The 25711-nt window shown below is 30.4% G+C and overlaps 1 protein-coding gene across 1 annotated transcript; it reads left to right on the forward strand.

The window, feature by feature from the left end:
* The first annotated feature begins 270 nt into the window (after nucleotides 1-270).
* Nucleotides 271-25498, forward strand: aph-1 (gamma-secretase subunit Aph-1). Its single transcript, XM_035353481.2, has 6 exons — nucleotides 271-612; nucleotides 8502-8645; nucleotides 11875-11960; nucleotides 17495-17617; nucleotides 24361-24488; nucleotides 24943-25498. The coding sequence occupies exons 1-6, from the start codon at nucleotides 500-502 to the stop codon at nucleotides 25087-25089; spliced, it is 741 nt and encodes a 246-aa protein (XP_035209372.1). The 5' UTR covers nucleotides 271-499; the 3' UTR covers nucleotides 25090-25498.
* Nucleotides 25499-25711: the final 213 nt, after the last annotated feature.

Below are 25711 nucleotides of genomic sequence, written 5' to 3' on the forward strand. Positions count from 1 at the left end.
CTTATACTGTCACGTTTGTTTTACTTGCAAATATTTTGTTACGTTGCACAAATTCATAATAAAATATGGCGCCAAGAGCTTGTATTTTAACATGAGCGAAAACTTCGCCAAAGATAGCAACACATAATTCTGACGTCAGAAATCCAGGGCAACGGTCAGCGCCATCTATTGTCAAAAGACAGCATTCGTAATTCTCAAAACTTACTCTTAACCGCAAGTTCTTTGTTTTAAATGTGCAATAAAAAGTAAGAACGGAATGGCAACAGTTTAAAGTAAAGGGAAATTCTCTATTGAGAGTGTGTTGATGCTTTCATGCTTTCATGCTTATGTCAGCTGATAAGAAAATAAATGTTACAACTGTTTTATATTTATAAGTGTTATTTTCATTCTTGAAACTTATAATTATTCATTGAACAATATGCTTGTGTATTAAATCTATTAAAATATCATTTTTAATTTCTATCTATTTTTCCATTGAGCTTTAAAATAGACCGCAAAAATGACTGTCATGGAGTTTTTTGGCTGTGCTATGATTGCGTTTGGACCATCAGCAGCAATGCTAGCTATAACTATAGCTAAGGATCCTATTCGAATAATTATATTAATATCAGCGTATGTAGCTGCATAATTTTATAAAATCATTCTAACTACTGTGTCATATATGTTGTTAAATTGTGTTTATATTTTTCTGTATCTATCTTTGAAATTATTCTAAACATTTCCCACAATTACAGCAAAGAGCCGAGTTCATTTTATATTTCTGTGAAATAATTTAACTGATTTGTATAATGTGTGGATTGTCAATTTCATCTGTCAATCATTTTGTTAATCATATGCTTAGTTGCTTACCGTCTAATGTTAAGAAGCTGTATTCTTTACTATCAGGAATGTTTCATTGTAGCCAAGATATACATTTAAAAAGATTGATCAGTAGTTCTAATGCACTTTCCTCTTTTATGTGAATAATTTTATATTGTTTCTATATAAATCATTATAAGTAATATTTCAATCTAATTACTTGTTTTTCTCTCCTATTTTTCGAGATTTTAAAGAAAAACTTTTTTTTTTTAATTATGTCATAAAATATATCAGAATTTCTTCACGATGTGTTAACAAACTCCTGATGTTAAATTTCAACTTTTCCAAATGTAAAATCTTTCTTTAAGGCATTTTAAAAGAAAAGTCTTCCCTAAATTAATTTTTTATTACATTTGTTGATGCAGTGTTCCGGTAAATTTTTTTAACCTTAATTTCTTTTCGAAGAAAATCTAATTTATCTGTAGTTTAATTTATTCATCATAATAGATTTAGCATAGTATTCAACCACAGAGCAGGGAGGCTAACTGCCACATGACAGAATTTAGTTTCGAAGGATTTTCTTAGTCGCTGATGCTAATTAAACAAACAGATTGCTGTATACTTGGAGAGAAGGGCTAAAGTGCAGAATTGCCCACTTATTTGATAGGCGCTTTTTACAAGAGTAAGAAGAATTGGATTTTTGTCAATTTTCTTTGGCTTTTTAAGTGAAAATAGGTTGATGTGTACATGAATAAAATCAAGGGGGTGCGCAATGCCATTTTTGTGCAATTCTGGGATTTTTTTTAAGTGAAAATAGGTCGATATGTACATGGATACCGAGTATGTGGAATTCGTAAAAACACGCAAAGCAGTGAGCGATTCTGCACTTTCCCCAAGAGAAGAGTAGCTAAACAAAATTATGCAAAGATTTGGAGACAATTTTTTTTTTTTTTTTCTAATGTATCACATAATCCTTATTTAGTAACTAAAATTTGTATTTTGAATTTCTAAAGTAAGTTTTCTTTTCATATGTTGATAATGTTTGGTAATTTATGATAAATATTCATAGTTTGGAAGTCTTTTTTTTTTTTTGGAAAAAAGGGTACTTACGTATTATCGCAACCAGGTTGGCACGATTTGTAAGTTTGAGTAAAAAAGTATGAATAGAAAGAAAATGTACATTTATTAATTACAGATAATTTTTAATACAGTTATTTTATATTATTTTGTTTTAAAATATAAAATAGCAATTAAACCCTTCCGGTTTCGAATTTGAATAAGTTGCAGAATTATTTTTTCGGCGGAAATCTTTTGGCTATTGCTTTTAGCACTGATTGAAAACCGTCTTCGCCATTAACAGCTTGAGCTTGGCGCCATATAAATTTGATAAGGTATGAGTCAAAATGATGACGGGCTGTTCCTCTCTGTTTTTTGTTGTGCCATTTGGCTGAGCCCCACCTGTGCTCTACATGTTGTGTGTGAACGCCCGTGTTAGGATCCACAAAGTTATATTTGTGATTAACAGTTCAATGTAGAAATCCAGCATTTTTGAACTCGCTTGCATTGTATCCTTTCCAGCAATCCGAATAAATGATGCTTCCTTCCTTTATATTTTCGCAAATATTTTCCATGAGGGTAACGGCGCTTCTGTTAAGTACAGTAACCAAAAAAGTCTCTTTCTTTTCTCGGCAAATTCCGCCGAAAACCTATTGCTGTGGTAGTACACGCCCAGTGTTATTTTTTCTTTTTACAAAACTACGTATAACACGTAGGGTTGCCGTAAGTAGGGTCGCCAAATTTGGCAATTTATGCGAATTTTGGCCTGGTTGCGTTAATACGTAAGTACCGAAAAAAGTTGCGAAAAGCGCGAAGATACGCCTGACATGTAACTTTCATGGTTTCATCTGTAAAATGTTGCCAGACCGCGCCAAGGTGGTTCCATTAATACCCAAGTTCCTGGAATTTTTTTTAATGCCCCAGTACTCTTTTGATTCACTGTACATACAACATTTTTTACCTGTATGAATTATTTGGCACATTTATAAGGTGGTATTGCTGTTGTGAAAGTATTGCTTCATTATTCTAATTAAATCTTATTTTAAATAGTAAATTGTATTCTTAAGAAACTTCCAAATACAGTTTACATGATATATGGGGTGTTTTGAGAATTTTGTGTGAATTTAACATACATATGCTTGTATACCTGCATACATATAGATGCACACATAGATATCTGTTGTATGCATAATATTTGAAATGAGTAAAGTTTCTTTTGGTATTTAGTAGTAGTCATATTATGCCATTGTTTGATGTGCAGTATGCTATCTCTGTAGGTTTCTGTATCATACATAAAGTGCCAAAATATACAAGTGGCTATTAAAAGAACTAGCCTTAATAATGTATCGGAGCATTAACATAAGTAGTCATGTTACATCTTGGTTGATTAGAAATTGAATTTTGGGGACTGCTATAATAAGGAAGTACCATATATTTTAATATACGGTCAAAAGTCGTTTATTCGGACACCCATAATCCGGAATGATCTATAATCCGGACCTCGAAGATACAAACTTTCTGCGCATGCGTTGCTGAGACGCATGCGCATAAGACCTTTATGGCTGCGAATATGCGTGTGCGCAAAATACGTTTACGAATGCGCGTTTAATGTATAACGGACGGTATAAACTAAGCTAAAATTATCTAATTCAGTTAATGTTGCAGATTGCGTTGTTCCTTAATCTTTGAATTGGATCCGACTTATTATTTTTTGCAGACTGTTAGAGCAATTTTATAAAAGTAAACTTGAACTTTCGATTATGTCAAATAGAATTTCTGATATATATTTACTAATATGTAAAGGATCTACAAAGCGAAAGTATGTTTCGAAGTCCATTAAACAAAAAGTGGAATTGCTGCAAAAAATGGATAAAGGCATATCCTTTGTTTATCTAAACTTTGTTTATCTTTAACGCCACAATGAATTGGAAGTTGATCTGTCAGCACTATGCTTATCTTCAGGGCAGATGTTTTTATTTTATTCGGCTTATAATTCCTTGCTAAATGTAGTATTTCATCTCGATGTACTCCGACTTTGATATGATTTAAATCAAATTCCTCGTCATTATAATTCGCTTCTGATAGCGAAGAAAGTGACACTGAGGTTATTGAAAACGAAAAAATTTCGATTGACAAATTAGTCGGTATTCTCGACACAGCAATAATAGGACTTGAACAGCGGAACTTTGTAACTGAAAAAGAAATCATGTCTTTTTATAGAATTAAAGAGAAAGTATAATCACATAAAAAATGAAGCAATTTAAACAACTTACATTGAAAGAAATGTTGGCTGATCTTTTCAATATGGTAAATGGTAGTTTGGCGACATTTTGGAGGTGATAAAGGTTACTACCTAGGACTTTGGTAAAAATGTGAGAAGTACTCAGTTCCGATTACGCATTATTTTGTGTGAGGGAAATGAGAGATCATGAGATATGTCATGTGACATTAATGGACGAATTACAGTTCTTTAAAGGGGGGGGGGAATTTGGAAAACTGTAGTACTATACAGTCAAAAGTCTTTAATTCGGGCACCCATAATCTGGAATGATCTATAATCCGGACCTCAAAGCTAAAAACTCTCTGCGCATGCGCCGCGTTGGCACATGCGCACAGGCATTTTACGCGTGCGCGTAAGACCTTGTCTACTGCGCATATGCGTGTGCGCAAGTGCAGAATACGTTTTCGCCTGCGCATTTAATGTATAACGTACGGTGTAAGCTAAAATTATCTAATTATCTATTTCAGTTAATGTTAATGATGGCATTGTTCCTTAATCTTCGAATTGGATCGCACTTATTATTTTTTGCAGACTGTAAGAGCAATTTTATAAAAGTAAACTTGAACTTTCGATTATGTCAAATAGAATTTCCGATGCTGGAACTTCCAAAGGATCTACAAAACGAAAGTATGTTTCGATGTCCAACAAACAAAAAGTGGAATTGCTGCAAAAAATGGATAAAGACATGAAGAATGTGACAGAGAGGTTAGTAAAAACGAAAAAATTTCGATTGACAAGTTAGTCGGTGTTCTCGGCACAGCAATTAACGGGACTTGAAAAGCGGAACTTTGTAACTGAACAAGAAATTATGTCTGTTTATAGAATTAAAGAGAAAGTATTATCACATAAAACGAAGCAACTTAAACAACTTACATTGAAAGAAATGTTTAATAAAGTAAATAAATATTAAGCTTTTTTTTTGTAAATTTTGATACCCTTTAGATCATAATTGTTCTTTATTTCATAAATTACGGTTTCATATTTTTAATTTTAGAATTTCTGCATGCCATCTTACGAAATTTAAACTGATTATCGATCTATAATCCGGAATTGCCGAAGTCCCGACAAGTCCGGATTAACGACTTTTGACTGTATTATTTTGTATTAAGCTTCATTGTGTGTTGTGTGAAATAGTGGAAGTGTGCGTGCCACGTAATGAAGATTCTGAAGATTAGGTAAGTTAGTATTTTTAATCATTTGAGGATATTATTTTTATGCATTGTTCTAAATGTAAGGAGTAAATAAATTAATATGATATTATTGGAAAATTGTTACTACAATGATTTAGTTTAAAGTAATTAGGATTGTAATCTAATTTTTATTAATTTAATGTATGTGCTTATTTATATTTTAAGTAGTGTTTTTTTAATTTAATTATATTTTAATTTAATGATCATGATTTTGTGAGTTATATGTTTGTAGTATTTTGGAATACGTTTGGGTAGAATACGTTGAGTATTTTCATGCATTTTCGTGAAATTTTTCTAATTTATGAGAAAAATCAGTGTACATGGATATAGTGAAGAGTGTGCGCAATGCCATTTTTGTGCAATTTTGGGATGTTTTTGAAAGTAAAAATAAGTCGACGTGTACACGGTTTAGTGATATTTTAATTAAATGATAGTTATTTTGTGAAATTTATGTTTGTAGGAATTTGGTATACGTTTCAGTTGAAGTGAACGTGTATGGAAATAATTTAAATATTTGACACTAAGTATTTGTAACCATTTGTAATGTTTGCGGTATGAATTCGTTGGTGACGTTTATAATATAATAGATAATTTAGAGGTAAAAGTTTTTGGATATTTTATTTATTTTATACGTGGAAATGTTCATCTTTGGAAAGGGTATATACTTTTTCGCGATAAGGTAATTTCATATATGTGCTTTTTACCGAGTTTAAAGATTCACAGAAATTTTTTGCATATTCATGCAAATTTTTGTAATTTATGAGAAAATAGCAGTGTAGATGGATAAAGTTAAGAGTGTGTGCAATGCCATTTTTGTGCAATTCTGGGATGATTTTTTTTAAGTAAAAATAAGTTGATGTGCAAGTGGTTTATGTGTATGTGCTATTCTGAAATATGCGCAAGGAGTTTGCGATTGTGCACTTTTTCCCAATTTTGCAGTTAATATTTGTCATGACTAAGCAGTTTTGTTACATAAAATTTCTAGCATAAGTGTAATTCGGCTAGTAGATTGTTGGAAAAAGTGTTCAGTAAATAAAAAGAAAAGAAACATGTCTTTACTTCATGAAGACAAAATGGCGGCAAAAAAAAATAGAGGGTTGCTGTAGCAGAGTTGGTCGCCAAATTTTCGCCAAAAAATCGCCAAGTTGCCATAATCCAAAGATCAACTGAAATTTTTAATAAAGTAAACAAATAAATATTAAGCTTTTTTATTTGTAAATTTTGATACTCTTTAGATCATAATTGTTCTTTATTTCATAAATTACGGTTTCATATTTTTAATTTTATAATTTCTGCATGCCATCTTACCAGATTTAAACTGATGATCTATAATCCGGAAAAATCGATAATCCAGAATCGCCGAAGTACCGACGAGTCCGGATTAATGACTTTTGACTGTATATTTAATTGCATTATTATTTCCAGTTTATCTGTTATTAGAAATGAAGTAAATAAATAATTACTCTTCTGTAGCATTTTATTAACACATTCGCTAAATAAGGTATACAAAAATTCACCAAGAGTCAACTAATGTAAAATTAGTTAACATATGTGTCACTACTTTCTGGTACGGGATTGCTATTAGGTGATGGCAACATGTCTTGTGCATGTGTGATCGACAGCAACGGTGTTAGAGAACGTTGTCTCCTTCTATATAAAAAGAACAGTGTATCTTTATATGATATTGGTTGGTTCATATTTATTCAAAAAAACATTGGGCTACTGAAAAACAAAGTTCTTTTTTGTCACTTTTCTCTTTTTCTTTTTCTGTTTTTTTGGTAGCTATAATACTGTAATAAAATATTTCTATTATTTAAACCATATTATATGAAAATTAAAATTTTTATGTGTTCTCTAATCACACCATTTTTCATCTGTTTTAAAACTTCCATTTTCTGTTTATTGGTTGCAACCATATGTTTACTGTGGTGAAAGTTATTTACTGGGTGCAAGTTAGTGATTTTGGCAACTATTTATGAACTCTTCATTCTCAGATCAGTTCAGGTTGAAGTTGTGATATGCTTTATTTTCCCATCTTATCAAACATGATATAGGCATGAAGTGTCGCTTATGTCCCATTTCAGCTAATCATATTTGATTAGCTGAAAGGGAACAGAATGCTGCAAAACCTTGTTAAATGGAATCTCTTAAGTGTTACCCTTAAGGTTATGAATATTATTTATTATTCTACAAATGTGAAATGTACATTGTAAGCATTGCACATTCAGAATTTAGAAATGTTTCACACACTTAACAATTTTTTATGGAAATAGAATACAATAAGCACTTATATTTTAACAAGTAAGTTTTTTATTCATTTTTCCATGGAAATAATTTTTATATTTAAATATTCAAATTATATCTGTTATTTGTATTAAAATTAAATTTAATATTTAAATATAATCATTATTATTAATACTGCACATTAACTTATCTTGAACTTTTACTTTAGTTGTAAGTATTACAACTTTTTTTTATGTTATGACAAATAGCATTTAAATAACATATGCAAGAATCCAAATATTTTTATGTAAAGCATATTTTATAGGAATTTCTATTGTATGTTAGGCTTAATTGTAAAATGTGCTCAGGCACACAGTGGCATTCAGTATTCCAAGATCATGGGAACATGAAGAACTTCATTTTCTTGGAGGAAATTTTCAGGAGTAAAGAGGTTAAAAAGAATGCCAAAATGTGACTATTCATTATAAGTAGCCAGACATTATCGTCATATCAAAAGAAAACAAACTAACAATTTAAAATGCAAATTTTAATGATTAAATAAGGATTATATGATACAGTAACAAAATAAAATACTTCTTGTTCTTTTCCTGTGCACAACAATCAATTTTTGCTAAGAACAACATCAGAAAATTATACTAACACAGCCTCATGCACAAGCTCCACATTACACACTGGTCATGTTCATGAATATCTAAGGTAAGGTCATGAGAATTAAATCATTATCCAAAATTTGGTGTGTACACTATACTTCATTTTAGTTTTTACAATTCACTTAAGTAAAATTTGTGTAAGATTTTAATGTGCATGAAATTTTCTTTAAAAAAGAGAATATAAATCCTAGTGTAACATTTTTCATCTAATTAAAATTTTAATAATATGCACTAGAAAAATTTAATCCTTCTTGTAACAATGTATTAATATTTTTATTACAGAGCCTTCTTCTGGCTATTATCACTACTGTTATCATCCATACTTTGGAATGTTGTAGTACCATTAAGGAAGCAACTGGCATTTGGAGTGGTTTTCTCCGTGATATTTCAGGAAATATTTCGATTCTGTTTTTATAAATTACTTAGGTATATTTCTTTATATATTTATGTATGTATTTAGTTTATATTAGGCTGTTTTCAAATTTTACATAATAAATTGTAGAATTGAAATTGATATTGAAACATATTAAGAAGCATATCTGATACTGGTGTGTTCTATGTTATGTTGCTAGTTGTTATTGCAGAGCAGCTGGGAAATTTTGATTTAGATCACAGCATATATATGAAATAAATATCACAGGACAATATTAAGCATGATATAAATTTTAATGGAAATAATGGCTAGATATATTGGGTCATATAAAAAGTCTTCGTCGTTCCCCCCCCCCATTAGATGGTGTTGATGTCTATACATCCAGCAACACTCACCGATTGTCTCAAACAAACGTGCTTAAAAAGTGACATTCAGCTTTCATTGTTTGTGAAGATAGTTTTCTAATGTATTGCTCGTGTGAAATGTTATATAGATTTGAAAATGAGTGAAATATCTGAAGAAATGTGCTATGTCATGTTTTTTTTTACTGTAAAAAAGGTAAAAACGTGGCAAAAAACATGCCGAAAAATTTGTGATGTTTACGGTGAAAATGCTATGAATAAACAAAGGAACCAGGAGTGGTTAGTACGATTCTGTTCCAGAAATTTCAATGTCAAAGAATTCGGAATTGTCTATTATAAGCTGCTGCAACCTGGCTAAACCATCAATTTGGTCCTATACTCTGCACAATTTGACCGCTTGAATGAAGCAATCCAGAAAGAGCAACCAAGAATTGGCCAACAGAAAGAGTTGTTCTGTCATGACAATGCACAGCCACACACATCTTTGATACCTCGGATCAAACTGGCGGAACTTGGTTGGGAAGTTTTGATGCATCCATTCCATATCCCGGACCTTACACTGTCTGACTACCATTTGTTTCGGTCTCTGCAAAACTCTCTTTATGGTAAAAAGTTGGCTGATTGAAGCACCGCTGAGAATCACTTGGCCAAGTTTTTCCGGTAATTCTACACCAATGGAATTATGAAGCTACCCCGAAATTGCCAAAAGGTCATAGATAATAGTGGTCAATAAGTACATGATTAAAAATTGATTTTCAATAAAAAAAAAATTTGTACAAAAATGTACCAAAAAAGCCACTTTTTATATGGCTCAATATTTTGAAATGATGAATCTCTACATCTAAAAATTAATATGATAAATTTTTATTAAATTATAAAAATTATTTTGCTTTTATTAGATTGTTAGAATGGGAAATATACATCTTTTGTACATTTATTCATTCAAAAATGCATTCATTCATGAAAAAATAATTTATTGTAATTTTTGATGGGATGAAGTATTTTTTAAATAACTCAAGAGTTGTTAACTTTGTATTAACCTTATATACGTCCTTGAACTCTTTTTCTTATATAACTCTTCTTGGAGAAGAAAACTCTTTTCCTTATAAGGATGGTGTGATGTATTTAATTATGGCAAAGCACACGAGGGCTATCTGCCTAAAGGGAGGAATGCCTTCGTGGAGGACTTTCTAAGGGAAACTGGCTCGTATACACGTTACACATGGGGAAAAGCATGAAAATGCCCATGCAGCCAGCCCGTTCGCGGGATTCGAACCTCAGACCGAACTACCAGTGTTCAGCGACTTTACCGCTCGGCCGCTGGTGGGCCCCTTATAAGGAAGAAACATGCCACAAACAATATGACTCCTAAGAGTGGTAGAGTTGTGTTGTTAAATCATAAACTGTAAAGAATTGTTTTTTGAAATGTTAAATTTCATTTTTTTAAGAGCTTTATTAATGTAGGTATAAATGTGTATGAATTTTCCCTCTCTCCTTGCTAATGTTGAAAGATTGCTTATAAGAATTTAAATATATTTAATTAATTTTAATATGTGTTTTGGTATATGATGTCTAAAACCTGACTCAAATAATATGATGCAAGAATTTAATCCTGAAGTTCCAAGCAAGCAATAAGGAGAGAAATATTTTACAATTGGCTACCAACCTGTATAAGTTTCCTCTTTCAAAGCTATTGCTGAATTATGAGGCCATCTTCATATACTTCCTCATGTTATTCAAAGTCTATTATTCTTCATATCTGTTGCATTTTGATTAATATGTGCTTGTTAAAGTAAAATTTCTTTCCAGCAGACTATAGAATTTTTTAACCCTTACTTGCAATGATATTTAATACCGTTTATGACAGGTAAAAAGCATACGCTGGAAAATAAAAAAAAATTAAAAAAAACTTAAAAACAGCCTAATAAAAATAACCTGCCCAGATAGAAGATACAATCACATTTGGAAAAGAGATGAGAACTCTGGTTTAGGTTTAAGAGACAAATCTGTTGTGTTCCATTAAATAAATAAATAAAATAATAAAAAACTAAGGAAAATAAAATTAATCGGTCAAATTTGGAAAATCAAGAAAGCCAATTATTGCTACAAAAATGTTTTGCATGGAAATGCACATACACAATATCCATCTTTTAACATAAGACCTTTTCCCATGCTTATGTGGCTCACATTTTTTAAAGTGAGTTTACATCCATTTCATGTATACAGTAGTTGGGTTATGAATTTAGTTTTAATAAGTTTCCAATTAAGTGGAAGAGAGGAGTAAGAAATGATTAAAATAAAATTTTGTTCAAAAATATATTGCACTGATAAAAATATGTATTGGTCCTAACTTGAAATCAATAAATTCTTAGTCAAAATGAAAAGGTTATTTTGAACTAAGTTAATTGTAGCAAAAAAAGTTTTTGCTACTTTAATTCATGATCATGTGAAAGAAATCAGTTCCTATTTCTAGGAAGGAAGCAAATTTTTTTTTAAATTTTAAAGCAAGTGATTAACTAAATACTGCTATGTAGTAAATAAGCAATTAGTATTTAATTTTTTTTAGTGAAAAATTAGCTTTTGTTCAAGCTTGGAATCTGTTAGTTTATAATTTTATTATTATTATTATTATTTTTACTTTTTTATATTTTATTTTGAAATGTTAAAGCTACAGTGTGTTTTTGTTTTAATATGCTTTTTTTGAAATTTACATTTGACAGTAAGAACTCACATACAGTATGTTAGAATATATCATGTTTATAACTACAAAAGAATTTTGTGTCATTCCATACCTTTTTTCATTCCTTAATTTTAGCAGATTTATTTAGGCATGAATGCATTTTTGTCTTGTTTTATCTGGAAGCTTAATTTTCATTGTATGCCTCTTAAAAATGTTATCTTGTGTTTCTGTGTTGTTTAGGAAAGCTGAAGTTGGTCTTAAAAAAGTCCAAGAAGTTGGCGCAGATGGTGCTGTTGTGTCCAGTAACAGAAGCACATTAGCCTATGGTAAGTCTTACTTTGTTATTGAATTTTTCTTCTTTTTTCCTTCAGAAAGCTAATGCTATATAAATTGTTGACATGATTTTTGATCAGTTTTGATTGTGATATATTTTCATATTATTGTCCATCAAAGTCATATTATTGTCTATGAACGCGATCTATTAAAGCTTCATCCTCAAATAAGTCTTTATTTATAAGTTTCTGAATTTTATATGTCGCACACATCATGCACTCGTATCTCCATTTTTTGGAAAACTAATTTAATATTAAATTTTTCATCGAAGTACAACAATATATAACTGTTAAAAAATATGTGAGATGATGAAAATGCTCATTTAGTCCCTCAGATTCGATAAAATTTAGCCAGAATGAAAGCACATTTTTTATTAGAAACTGAAATAACTAGCTGAACAAGGGTTGATGCAATGATAAGTAGTCTCACAACTTGAAGGTAATGAGAAGCTGAACTCACTGAATGTACTGTTCAGTAATTAGATTGAAAGTAAGTTATTAAGAGATCTATCGGCGATCAAGTAGATAAGACTGATGGATATTAGTAGCTTGATCTAGATTCAAATTTCAGCAAACATGTGGCATAACTGCCAACTCTGCAGTTTTCAACACATCTCCCAGTCTTCTGATAGATCACCAAATTTTTTGAATTCTAACTTTTAGCCATTACTAATCAAAATGTTTTTCAACAATAAATAAAATGTTTTGAGTTACTGGAACATCATGAAAATTTCATTCTTCCACTTCTAATGATAGATACTCAGCATAATTTTTCGTATTACGTTTATCTGAATTGTCTTAATCTGTGACTGTTGAACTTTATTTGAAGATTCAAATAATATTTAAATCAATAAATATTTGTATCTAATTTTGTTTTACATCAATATGTGCTACATTACTAAGTTTTTTACATAATAGCATATATGTTAATTATTAATTTTATTTTCATTGTGTTTAAAAGTACTTTGATAAACTTTTCCTAATTAGGATTTTCTCAGTTTAACAGTGTAAGAAAATTATAAAATGAAATTAACCTGTGAACATAAAAATTTAGAGTATCTTGTTAAATATCAATAGATTTTATATCAGAATTGTATATAGATTGTAGAAGAACTTGAATCATACATTATAAAGCATTGTAAGACAGTTTGGAATGATGCCATTGCACAGCATGAAAAATTTCCCAGAAACTCAATTTTTTTGTGTGTTAGCTTTGGGGGAAGGGAGAATTTTCCTGCTTTTTATATTTAAGGTTAGCAACTATGATATGGCTTAATGGGCATTTTCATACTTTCCCCATGTGAGCCAGTTGCTGTTAGAAAGTTTGGTAAAAATAGATTTTCGGGTGCCCCTTTGTAATCTTTGGCGGTACATGAACATCAAGTTTGTGCAGTTTTTTTACTTGTTATTTTGGCTTTGCGTAGTGGCGATTTTGGTGTCAAAAATTACTGCTACACAAACCCAAAATAACAAGTCAAAGAATTGCACAAACTCGGTGTCCATGTACAAATCAACCTATTTTCACTTTAAAAAAAAAATTGGAGAATTGCACAATATTGGCATTGCACACTCTCTTGACTTTGTCCATGTACACATCGATCTATTTTCACTTAAAAAGTCAAATAAGTACACAATTCTACTTTAGAGCCAATATGTATATATATAATCTCAATAAGCTACAGCTGCATCTGTCTTTACTGCAGAAACTTTTGCCATTTTGAATTCCTTTATTTCTAAGCAGAATAACAGAAAGTTCATCATCTACTCTGACTCTCTAAGTGCTCTTGTTTTAATAATTACAAATACTGGTCACCTTTTGGTCTTAGAAATTTTAAAGGCACACCTCCGTTTGAGAAACGCAGGTTATTCTATTGCGTACTGCTGGGTGCCTGGACATACTGGTATCAGAGGCAATGAACTTGCTGATGTTGTAGCAAAATCTGCTGATGTTACCACTGAAAATGATGTCCTTTTTATAGACATACAGAATTACATCAGATCAAAGATCTTGTCCAGGTGACAAGAACTCTGAGAATGCCAGACTTTGTACAAATTAAGGCAGGTAAAATCCAATTTGGAGTATTGGGAGCCGAGAGGGAGTCAAAAGGAAGATGTACTGCTGACTCGCCTACGAATTGGTCACTGCAGATTGACACATCAGTATCTCTTGAAAGGAGATAATGAGCCTATTTGTGGCACTTGCAACGTTCCCATTTTAGTTAATCACATTTTAACCTGCTGCCGTACTTTTAGTCAAAAATGTGATTATCATTTTAACGCAACGAATGTTAACAGATCTCATTGGAAGAAACCCACACATCAACCTCATAAGATTTTTAAAAGACGTTTCTTTTTACCATATGATTTGAAGTTATTTTCCTTTTATCCTGCTCTACATGTTGCTAGAGCATTTCTCAATAATCTCTCTCTTTTTCAAGTCAATTTTGCATGCCTTCATCAGCATTTCAGGTTCATTTCATCAATTCATTTGATACAGTGTGTTTGTGCATCTTTTATTTTATTCACCACTTGTCTGGCGCATAATAACCCTCGAGGTTTTGTGCCGTTTGTGCATCTTTTATTTTATTCACCACTTGTCTGGCGCATAATAACCCTCGAGGTTTTGTGCCATTAAAAATCAACCAACCAACCAATAATCTACATTCTAAACCAAACAAGGAAATAACATTAAAAAGGAAATTCATCTTATATCATCTAAGCACTACACAAAGGAAATATTCATCTACCTTATTTAGAAATTTCTATGTCTTCAGTCCGTGGCACACAAAATTCCTTAACAAAAAACTTTCCTCAAACCATGCTTTCTTTATAATGGAACACTTTATATGGTGAACATTTGAATCTCTCTTGCAACAGACCCATTCAAAGCCATCTGAACAATCTTTATGTTCGACCATATGCTTTTTCTTCGTACAAACAGGACACTTATAATTCTGTTGAATTACATCCAAGAATGAATTACATCTTCTGTCCTCAACCACTTAAAAAAAAAAAAAAAAAAACTTCCGCTCTTTTGTTTTATATTACCAAACACCTACTTTACCACCGGCAGCCATTTTATAATGCACAGTATACAATACGAGCTGTTCTTCCTAACTGACATCCAACAAATAGTTTCCTATCAGTAAAATTCACTGCATCCAATCATGTGATAATAGGGTTTCTATAACAAACTACTCAGACTACCATAAATGAAACAACTTGATGATAAATGAAACAACTTCACAATAATCCAAGGGGCACCCTTAAATGTACCTTAACCAAAAGTCCCATGAAAATATCTGTCCATATAGATAAATAGCCTTTGTATGATATATTATGTATTTACAGCTAAACAAATTACTGTGGTGAAGGAATAAAATAGAAATGCCCTTTTATAGAAGTCAAAATGCCTTGTTACTTATGGAATAAATTAATTTTGCTTATGCATGGATTGATATTATTATTATGGAATAAAAATTTTTGTGTTTATAATTTCCTTTAACTTTTAATATTTTTGCACAGTCACAATAAAATTTTGCTAGCTGCTCTCTTATTTTCCTGTAGAAAATAATAGTCTACTTAATTTGTGGTGGTTATTCATGTAATTTTAATTAAAATGTTCTTAATAAGAGGTTATTATTAATATAAATTCTAATTAACATGTATACAATTACATTGTAAGCAATGGAAAGAGATTTATGCAGACATCTGGATTTTGTTTGAGCTGTCGGACATACATGTATTAAAGTAGCAGCTTTTGAATGTTCTTGAAGAGGATATTGTTTCAGTTGTATTCTTTTGGTAAAGTGTTAGGAATGATTCTATAAAATATACAGTTTTAATTTATGGTCAATATTTATTACATACATTTGAAAGTAATCATTTCCAACTGCAGTGCACTTATGGCAACATTTTTTCAAATCCTTGAAACGTGTTTTGACATTTTTATAAAATCCCATCAGAACTTCCAGTGAATTTTCTTTTATTATATTAATAAAAATAAATAAGTAAATAAATAAAATAAAAATTCTGTATCAGGTGATTGTGGAATTTGCTGAGCTATGTTTGTTGAATTTTTGGCCAAATATTTATGCATAACAGTAGCACTGTAAGCAGTGCATTATCATGGTGTAAAATCTGAAAGTTCTTTCACAATTCAGGCAATTTTCTGAAAAATTGATTCAAGCAAATGCTGAAATTACTCAAATAATATTCTTTGTTAACTCTTTCGCATCGAAGTCGCCCATAACGCCCGTTCATTCAGGCAACGGCAAACCGCCCCAACGCCTTGTTTATTTTCTACCTAGTGCTTTCCCCCTCCACGTTAGTGTATGGCTCATTGGTTTCGATAGTTGTTAAGAGACATGTCAATCCTTTTTTTTGAAGCAACTAAAGGAGACATACGGAAAGCTGTTAACGTTCGCAGGTGCAATCCGACCCTAAGGTGAAACTGCACACAATGGATGAAACCGCAGAAAAACCCCCAAGAGAGAAGCATTTCACTTCATTTCACTTAAGTAGGTTATTGTTAATGCTGTAGCTATCTACTAGGCAGGGGGAAAGGAAAACTATTCCAAGACAAATTCGTAAACACGGGCATTTTCGATGTTTGATGAAAACAGATCTGGTCGTCTCTCGATGTGAAAGAGTTAACAGTTTGGTCTGGTGGTAGAAATTAATGATGCAAAATATCATGATAGTTGGAGGAAATATCAACATTGTCTTTGTTTTTCGCTAACTTTGATAATGGTCTTTTTAATCTTGCATTCATTTGAATGTTGAGCTGTTTCTTTGTCAAAAATATAGATTCCTGTTTCATCATTGATTATAATGCATTTTAAAAGGACCCGCTTTGTAAAAAAGCATCTCCTGGGACACTTGAACATGCTATTTTCCAAAAAAGTGCAGTTTTGAGAAGTGGCATGCTAAAGTAATCTTATAGAATTATTCGTTAGGATCATATATAATATAATAACTTATTCAGTAATATCCTACATATTTAAATCATCTATTCTCTGCTTTTCTTAAATCTATTCATCACTTAAAAGCTGCTGTTTTTGACAAATTCTCTAAAACTTGTTGCAGCATTTCAAATGTTTTTAGAGCCGAAATTTCACTGTAAAAACAAAATTTAGCATATGCCAATTTTCATTTACATCTCTCATTTTTTAGGAATTGCTGAAACAAAAAAATTTTTATTACATTCAAAATAAACTTAGGTACTTTTTGATTTAGGCCCCATAAAAACTCACCACTGACTTTGTGATTAGGCCAAAAATGTTTAACTCAACATCTCAGTAGGTGGTATCTTAGGTTTGTACTGTAAGTAAGTAATTAATTAAAGATTGATTTGATTGTGGCTTCAGTAGCAAGATTAGATACTTGCAGTCATTTGACATTTTATAGATGTAATGGAGATGGCTGTGCTAAATTTATTCTATGTATTTAAAAGCTTTCATAAGTTTTATGCATTCACATTTATTAATTCAATTAAAGATATAGTAATTGTCTACATATCATTTCAGTTGCTGGTTTGGGATTCGGTTTAATGAGCGGCCTCTTTTCCTTAATCAATGTATTGGCTGATTCTGTAGGTCCAGGCACTGTTGGACTGTATGGAGATTCTCATTTTTTCTTCCTTACATCAGGTAAGATGAGTTTTGATTTATTTATGTATTATTTTTCATGATTGTAAGATATAGCTTATATTTCTTTTAAACGTATTTTTTAAAATAGTTTTTTTAAATAAAACGTATGGAAATTTCATTAAGAGCTAAATATATATTTAAATTTTTTTTTTACGCTTCGTAAAGAAATGGTATATATGTTTATATTATTATTTAACAAAAGCCTATATTTTTTACCTCTTGCCAACCTATATGCATAAATAAGGCAGATGTTTTCAGTGAAAAAATTTGATAATGGGTTTTCAGCAAATAAGCATAAATTAGGATCCCCACAACACATTTTTATAATGTATGTATGTATGTGATGATTTTTTTCTTGCATGATAATTTTTATATCAAACTTCCAAAAATTTCTTTTTTCCATATTTAAGCTTTCTGCATTCATCATTGTATTTTGATTGATTAGATTTTGGATAAAATTGGACTAGTACTTTAACAGAAATACACGAGTCTTTAAATGGACATTCGGAAATGGCACTTTACTTGAAGCTCATAACTAATAAAAAAACTGTAAAATGTAATCCCAAACTTTTCAGTTTTAATATCTAAGACTTTGCTATCAATGAGAACAATATATTAGATTTCAGCAAAAATTGAGAAATCAGAGGTGATACTTTATTTGAAGTTCTAAACAGAATTTCATGAAAAAATATGATATATAATACAAGACATCTCAGCATTGTTATTTAAATTACTTATAAGTGGTATTTTGCATAAAACTTTTAACTGATTTCCATAGACAAATGTACGAGGGCTATCCAGAAAGTAGATTACGTTTTGGAATAAAAAAATAAACAAAGTATAGGAAACAAATTTTATTATATACAGATGAAAGCCACACTCAAATACTACTTTTCTACATAGTCACCATACAAATTAAGGCATTTATCGTAGCGATGTACGAGCTTGGAAATTCCTTCGTCGAAAAATTCGGCCGCCTGCGCCTTCAACCACCTCGTTACCTCTTCTTACCTTCCATCTTGCAGTGGTAACCAAGCTTTTTGCTGATGATTTCGTGCAACAAACTTCGCGAAATTTGTGGAAAACTCAAAGAAAGTTCCGTTATTGTGAAATTTCGATTTTCACGGACTTTAGCATCGACTTTTTTGAGAAGTTCGGCGGTCACTATGCTGGGTCTCCCACTTCGATCTTCGTCGTGAACATTGGTTCGGCCATTTTGAAATCTTATGACCCACTGACGCACTCCACCTTCAGTGATAATGTTGTCCCCATACACTTCACGAAGCTGCCGATAGATTTCTATCGGTTTACAGTTTTTTGCAGTCAGAAACCTTATTACTGAGCGCAGCTCGTGGGATTTTCAATTAACGCAGACATTTCAAACCGTCACAGTATTTGAACGGAGCACAGCACGAACCTCTCACTAGCACGGCTAGATGCAGACTGAGCTGCGCAACGCTCTGACCCCAAGATGGCCGCGCTAGCCCCGCCCCTAGCGGACACAGACGGAAACGTAATCTACTTCCTGGATGGCCCTCGTAGAATTGCTATAATAAAAACTTACTCTTAAATAATGCGACACATATTAGGGCAATTTATTTTGTATATAGACATGATATTTATATTTATCAATCCATAGAAGAGAATGATTTTTTATAACAGCGTTTCGTTTACAGAACTTCAAAACTCTTGTAATGCAGGTATATTATCAAATATTGGACTTTTTATTGTCTTACATTATTGTTGATAATGAGGCACAAGAGCAAATTTGAAAACGCCTATTGTTTTACTTCTGAGTGATCCTCGAACGCATGGTAGTCTATTTAGCTATAATTTCAAAAACTAATGAGCAATGTTTACTGATATCTAAATATCCTGGGGACAGCATGCAGATCAAAATGAACTTATATTTGTTGATACTTAAGAAATAATATAGAAAAAAATTTAAACTATCGTATCTCAAAGTATTAATTTTAAATATATTATAAATGATTAATTTTCTTTAATTAAAAATTAGTTAAACTATGTTATTCAGCTGCTCAACACAAAGCAATTTTTAATAAAAAGAAGTAAAGATTATGCTGATATAAATTTAGGAAACCAGTTGTTAAGTGTTCAACTAGAACTGATATTTTACTTAAAACTTGTTGTTATTTAAAGCATGTAATTGGTGGAAGGTTACATGCTGACCACATCAGATTTTTTATTATTATTTTCCAGCTTAAATCTTATTTTCATGAAATTCTGTATTGGTTTAAATTGTAGAATTACTGTAATATAAAGTATAAACTTTTATATTGTCTAGCTAAACTTTACTGGATTATTTTTGTAAATATTAAAAAAATCAACATATCTAATAATCCATTTTTAATATTGAGAAAGAAAAAAGTTTAACCGTTTGACTGCTATGTGGTGCAAAAGCGCTGTGTTCATTTGCCTCGAAAACCGCAACTGCGCTGCAAGTTTCAGTGTGTCTTTGTTGCTCCGTGGGTGTGAACATACGTAGTCTGACCTCACGCGTACTTTGTAACACGAGTGTATTCTAAAATAACTAACTGCATCATGGTTTTTGAGACAAATGAACGCAGCGTTTTTGCGCCGTATAGCAGTCAAACGGTTAAAAGTAAGCAGTGTTCATATTGGTGAATTGCTGCTGACATGATTGATACTTTTATGGACTTCTGTAAAAAACATATTTATATTCTGTTATGCAGTAAATCCAAATTAATTGGGTAGAGCAATTTTGTGGAATACTTTTTCTGGGACGGGGGTAAGTGAATAATGCAGGATTAAACTTGTTTTACTAAAAGATATTAACTTTTGTTCATAATATTTCTGTTAACATTGTTTTTGAATGCATATCTTGTTCAAATTTTGAATTGTTAATAAAATACTTTTTATTGAGCCACTCAAGTTCAGATACATTTTTTTACACTTGTAGTAGATGACGCTTGATATTAATACAGTTTTTTCACATATTAAAGTCATAATATTGAAGTAATTACAACAATTTCACATATTGAAGTAATTAAACAATGAAACATTACAAGAGATGGATAAAATAAGAAATTATAGACCCCCATCAGCTTCATAAATTAGAAACGAAAAAATTTTAATAAAAAGTAACTAAAATAAAATTTTTCTTTGTTGACCTAAATAGGAATTGACTTAAAAAAATTTTTTTTTTTTACATTACTTGTTTAAATATTTTTTCGTGTTAAGAGTTTCCCATATAATTGTTTCAGAATATTAAAATTTATATCAGTTTTCATTTGAAAATTCACTTAAACTTTCTCTTTTTTGAATATTTTCTAAAAAGGTTTTTGACTTTTTTGCTCTTATTAAGGTAGTAGGGATAATTTTTTTTTTCTTCGGATTTTAGACCTTGCACTTTGGAAGGTCTAAAGGCAGAATTTATAGATTGTTATTTTGAAGGCAAGACTTGATGTACAATTTCCAAAACAGTGTGACGAAATGAAAAGCGTCTTCATGGTATTAACACATAGTGGATGTGTTTTATAGGAAATTTGTGATGAATTACTTATCTTTTGGAAATTTTTGGAAGGACAGAGATAAGAAAATTATTTGAATTTTCTCCCTTTGATCCTAGAAGTCTTTCTCTTAATATGTTTATCTTCCTTTTATTTTCTTATCTTTCCACTTGACATAAACATCAAAGAAAACAAAGAAATTTAAATTTGACAATTAAAAGATTAATCGTACATGTCTCAGTGCACCATATATACCTCAGTACCTGCCCTAAATTTTGTTGCTCGGTGCTTCATTAAATTCTAAAAATTCTGGCCACGCTGGTTTCATGGACAGTCTTGGCTTTATATCATTTCATATTCATTTTCAAAACTCATATTATTAAAGAAATAAAATTAGCAGTGTCTCCTATACATTCTAACTACAAGCAGTTCCTTAGAATAACAAAAATGTATAATTAAATCTGAAAATTCTAAAATGAAGGGGAAATTCATTGAAAAAGAAATTAGTTTCATAAAGAGAGAAAAAAATTATTTTTTAAAGATGCATTGCTGAAATATTAACAAGTTAGGAGAGGAAGAAGAAACTCATAAGAACCTTGATTTGTTTATCGAAACAAACTTAGAAAAGATGTTAAAGAGAAGGAAATCTATGATAATTAGCTAAAATATCTGGAAAATTTTCAAGGTCAAAAGACACCTATAAATATTTCTATGTTTGTTGTTGCTACAAAATGTAAATTTTGTATTGCTTTTAATGTGTAGTTATACTAATATCATTTTAGAGTCAGTATCACAAATTATAACTGCTGTTAAATGTTCTGAGTGCTTTTTAATGGATATCTTTAAAAAATAGAAAAAATTGTTATTTTAACCATGGCCCATATCACACATTCATTTGTTTCATATGAACAATTGTTTCGGACAATTTTTCTAGCTGGTTTACTTTTAAAAGAAAGCATTTTTTTCCCTTTCTTTCGAAAAAAAAAAGTGCAAGTTGTTTGTTTTCAACCAATCAGCCATCAGCTTGTTTGTAATGAGAACTAGTTTACCCTTTAGATGTTAACCTCAAAGTGATCTGTGGTGATTGGCTATCGTGACAAAGTAGAAAAATTGTTCCAAACAGTTGTTCTTCTGAAACAAATGGATGTATGATAGCAGCCTAACTACATAATTATTTGCAACTAACTGCTCACCCTTAGAAGTTATCTCTTATGTTAAGATGAGTTATCTCCTTTCTTTAATCCTTATTGTGTATGCAAGATACAACACAAAAATGTAAAAATTAACATGAAAATTTATTCCTTATAGCTAAAGAGACTTAAAGTAATACAAAACAACCTATCATCTCTAGTACTTCAGTAGCATATTGGAACTTTATATTAAATACTGTATATTAACTGGGTTACAACTTCAGCAAATCTACACAAAGCTATGACACTAGCTGGGTCATACAAAGTGCAACTTACTTTCAACACTTAACCAGTGTCAGGCATTCACATCTGTTCTGATCAGTGGCTCTCTGTCTCTGAGTAACCTACTGCAGTGGCAATAACCAATGTTATGAGTCATGTTGAATATTATTTTACTTCAAAGTTTAACTTATTCCACTTGATATAAAATTTGCATTTGTCCCTGGACTGAGCGAGTACATGATGAAATTAAGCATAAAAGAAAAAAATCAATATAAAGCTGTTTGTAAAGTTTAAATAAAAAGACACTATTCTTCTTTAAAATATGTGCAACTATTATAAGTGTAAAATATAAATGTTTCAAGAAATTTTATAATTTAATGCTTATTCAAAAACATTATAAAGTTAATTTTATTCTTGAATTTACTTTATAATTTAGTTAAATATTAGATTATGTTAAATAATCGTATCCTATTTACAGATTTAATTTATTCTTACAAATTACAAAAGTAAAGTTCAAGTGTAGATAATTACTTTAGTGCATTCAGTTCCTATTTGTTTGATATGTCCTTATTTTTTTTTCAATGATGGTCCTTAAAAGTACTTAATTTCCATGTGCAGAAGTGCTGAAATCTGAAAGAAGTTCCTATTAACTGGCATAAATTTGAATTAAAGTGAAGAATTTTTGCACCATAATTAACCTGTATGGATTCAAAGTTTACATATGTTTTTGTTTTTTCAATTGTTGTATTGCTTATATTTGTATGTTTTGATTTTAGTTTATGTTTTTGATGCTATAATTTTGCAGTTTTTTTACACTGCAGACTTTGGCATGTGACTGAATAAGACACAGATTAGTTTTATTGTTTATCCAAGATTATTTTATGTTTTAAACTTTAATGTCTCTTTGTTGGTTCAGAAAAAAGGCTGTTTGTTTACTTCTTTTGTTGCACCAACCTCCTGATGATGATGATGCAGTGAAAGATGCAAATCTCTTTTTCTTCTTTTTTTTTTCTTTTTTATTTCTTTTGCCCTGTTTTTCTTGCTGTTTGCCAGTGTGCTTCTGGTTTTTTTATTGTGCTTTTTTTGGGATTTGCATATGTTTATTCTGAATTGAATATGAGACAAGTTTTAATGGATTAGTTTTTGAAATGCCTTTTTCTCTGTATTTATTCTTTTTTCCTGTAATGAAGTAATATAGCAATTTAAAATCAGATCCATCTTTTTTTGTGTTATATTAAGTTCATAATTAAATTTCCATTGTTAGGGAATTATCTAATAATTAAATGTCACTTAAAAATTAAATACAGTGCAGTTTAAAAAAATCAATGCATTGTCAAAAGTATATTTTGAAAAATCGTAATACATAACAATAAGTAATTAATATAGTGCTGAAGAGCATTCTAATATTTTTCAATATATCTGTTGCTCAAGAAGAATACTGATAACATTTACATTGCTGGAATCAGTGGCTATGTATCATTGTCATCAACAATAAGACAAAGTTCTGGAATTTAAGATTTATTTCATCTCTATAAAGAATTAAAATTGTATTGTTAAGTACTCAAAAATATTTTCATTAAATTGTTCATTCATAAGTATTTTGGTCTATTAGATTATCAAAATAACATATTCATGATTGTCTAGAAAATGATTATCACTCTTTCTAATTTCAGAATAATTGTTTTTATAAATAAATATATATATATAAACAGCAATACACAACAATTTTATTTTTTAGTTAGCTTTCCATGCTTAAACTGAGACATATAAGGTCTTGTGTTACTGAAAATATCAGAATTCTATGTTGTTTGAAGTTTAGTATAAACTTTTTCCTTTTTAGCATTCACTACTCTAGCGTTTACATTACTTCACACCTTCTGGGGTGTCATATTTTTTCATGCATGGGATAATCGTAGCTATGGAAAAATTACCTTTGTCTGTCTCTCCCATCTTGTGGTTTCATGTATGGTAAGTTGTATAAAAATCCTTACTTGAAACTCTTAAGTGATCAGCTATAAATTCTTTCCTATTTTGAAAATATTTTTATAGTATGTAAGTTAAATTGAAGTGTTTGCAACCTTATTTACTGATTTTAAAGATATAAATTGAACCCATTTTTTTGTGTCTTGTTTCTTTTATTTGAGTATGAATATTTACATAATGCTGCAATATCAAAATTAAATTTTCATTTCAATTACTTTTACACAATAGTGATTAATATTGATAATAAAATTTATTGATCAATTGTAATTACTATTCAGGTCATCCGAAGTAATATTAAATAAAGTCTGTAATAAAAAAAAACTGAACTTGCATATTTCAGATATATAAATCAGAATTTTTTCCATTTCCTTTTCTTTTTTTTTTCCTCTCCGTAATATTTTCATTGGAAATATAATGTTCATATTCTTATTCTTTTCAGACTTTATTGAATCAACAACGCTTATATGTAGCATCATTCATCCCATTATACGTAGTTACGATCACAAGTGGAGTATTGGCATACCAGTCTGCTGGAGGTTCATGGAAAAGTTTAGTAGCGTCACTTTCAACAAAAAATTCTAATTGACGTTAATTACTTTATGTATAATTGTTTTAATATTTGGTCTAACAAGCTCTGGTTAGAGCTAAAACACAAAATGATGATCATAAAGCTCATATTTGTAAGTTGTAATAGCGCTAAAGTTTATTTTTAAATGGAAGACCTCTATCAGAATATTTAATTAGGTATCTAGAGAAAATGAATTTGAAATACAAACTGCTCATGATTTAGTGTTCCTGCCAGGAAAAAAACTGAGCTGTGCTCAGTGAGCCAAGAGGAAATACTAATTGCAAATAACTTTTTTTTCCTTTTATTGTATTTTTTTGTTTGTTTGTTTGTCTGGTATATAGGTGTAATTTTTATGAGTAATGTATTTTACTGTTGTATATTTCATACTTTCTAACAAACAATAAAAAAAGTATTTCTTTAAAGTTCATCATGAATTTGAATGTTATATGTTGTAGTTTATTATTTATTTATTTATTCTTCATATATTGATATTCATGATGAAAATAAAAGGTGTCAGATTTTGAAAACATTGAGTAAATCAAACTTAGAAACTTCTAGAATTGGATTTCCAATGGTAATTTTTTGTGGAGAGGAGGAGGAGAGAAATTTAGTAGCTTCAAGTGAAAAGATGTTTATAAAT

The sequence above is a fragment of the Stegodyphus dumicola genome, chromosome 2 (assembly GCF_044657685.1).
Source record: "Stegodyphus dumicola isolate Sdum_Otavi_A_Nest chromosome 2, ASM4465768v1".
NCBI lineage: Eukaryota > Metazoa > Arthropoda > Arachnida > Araneae > Eresidae > Stegodyphus > Stegodyphus dumicola.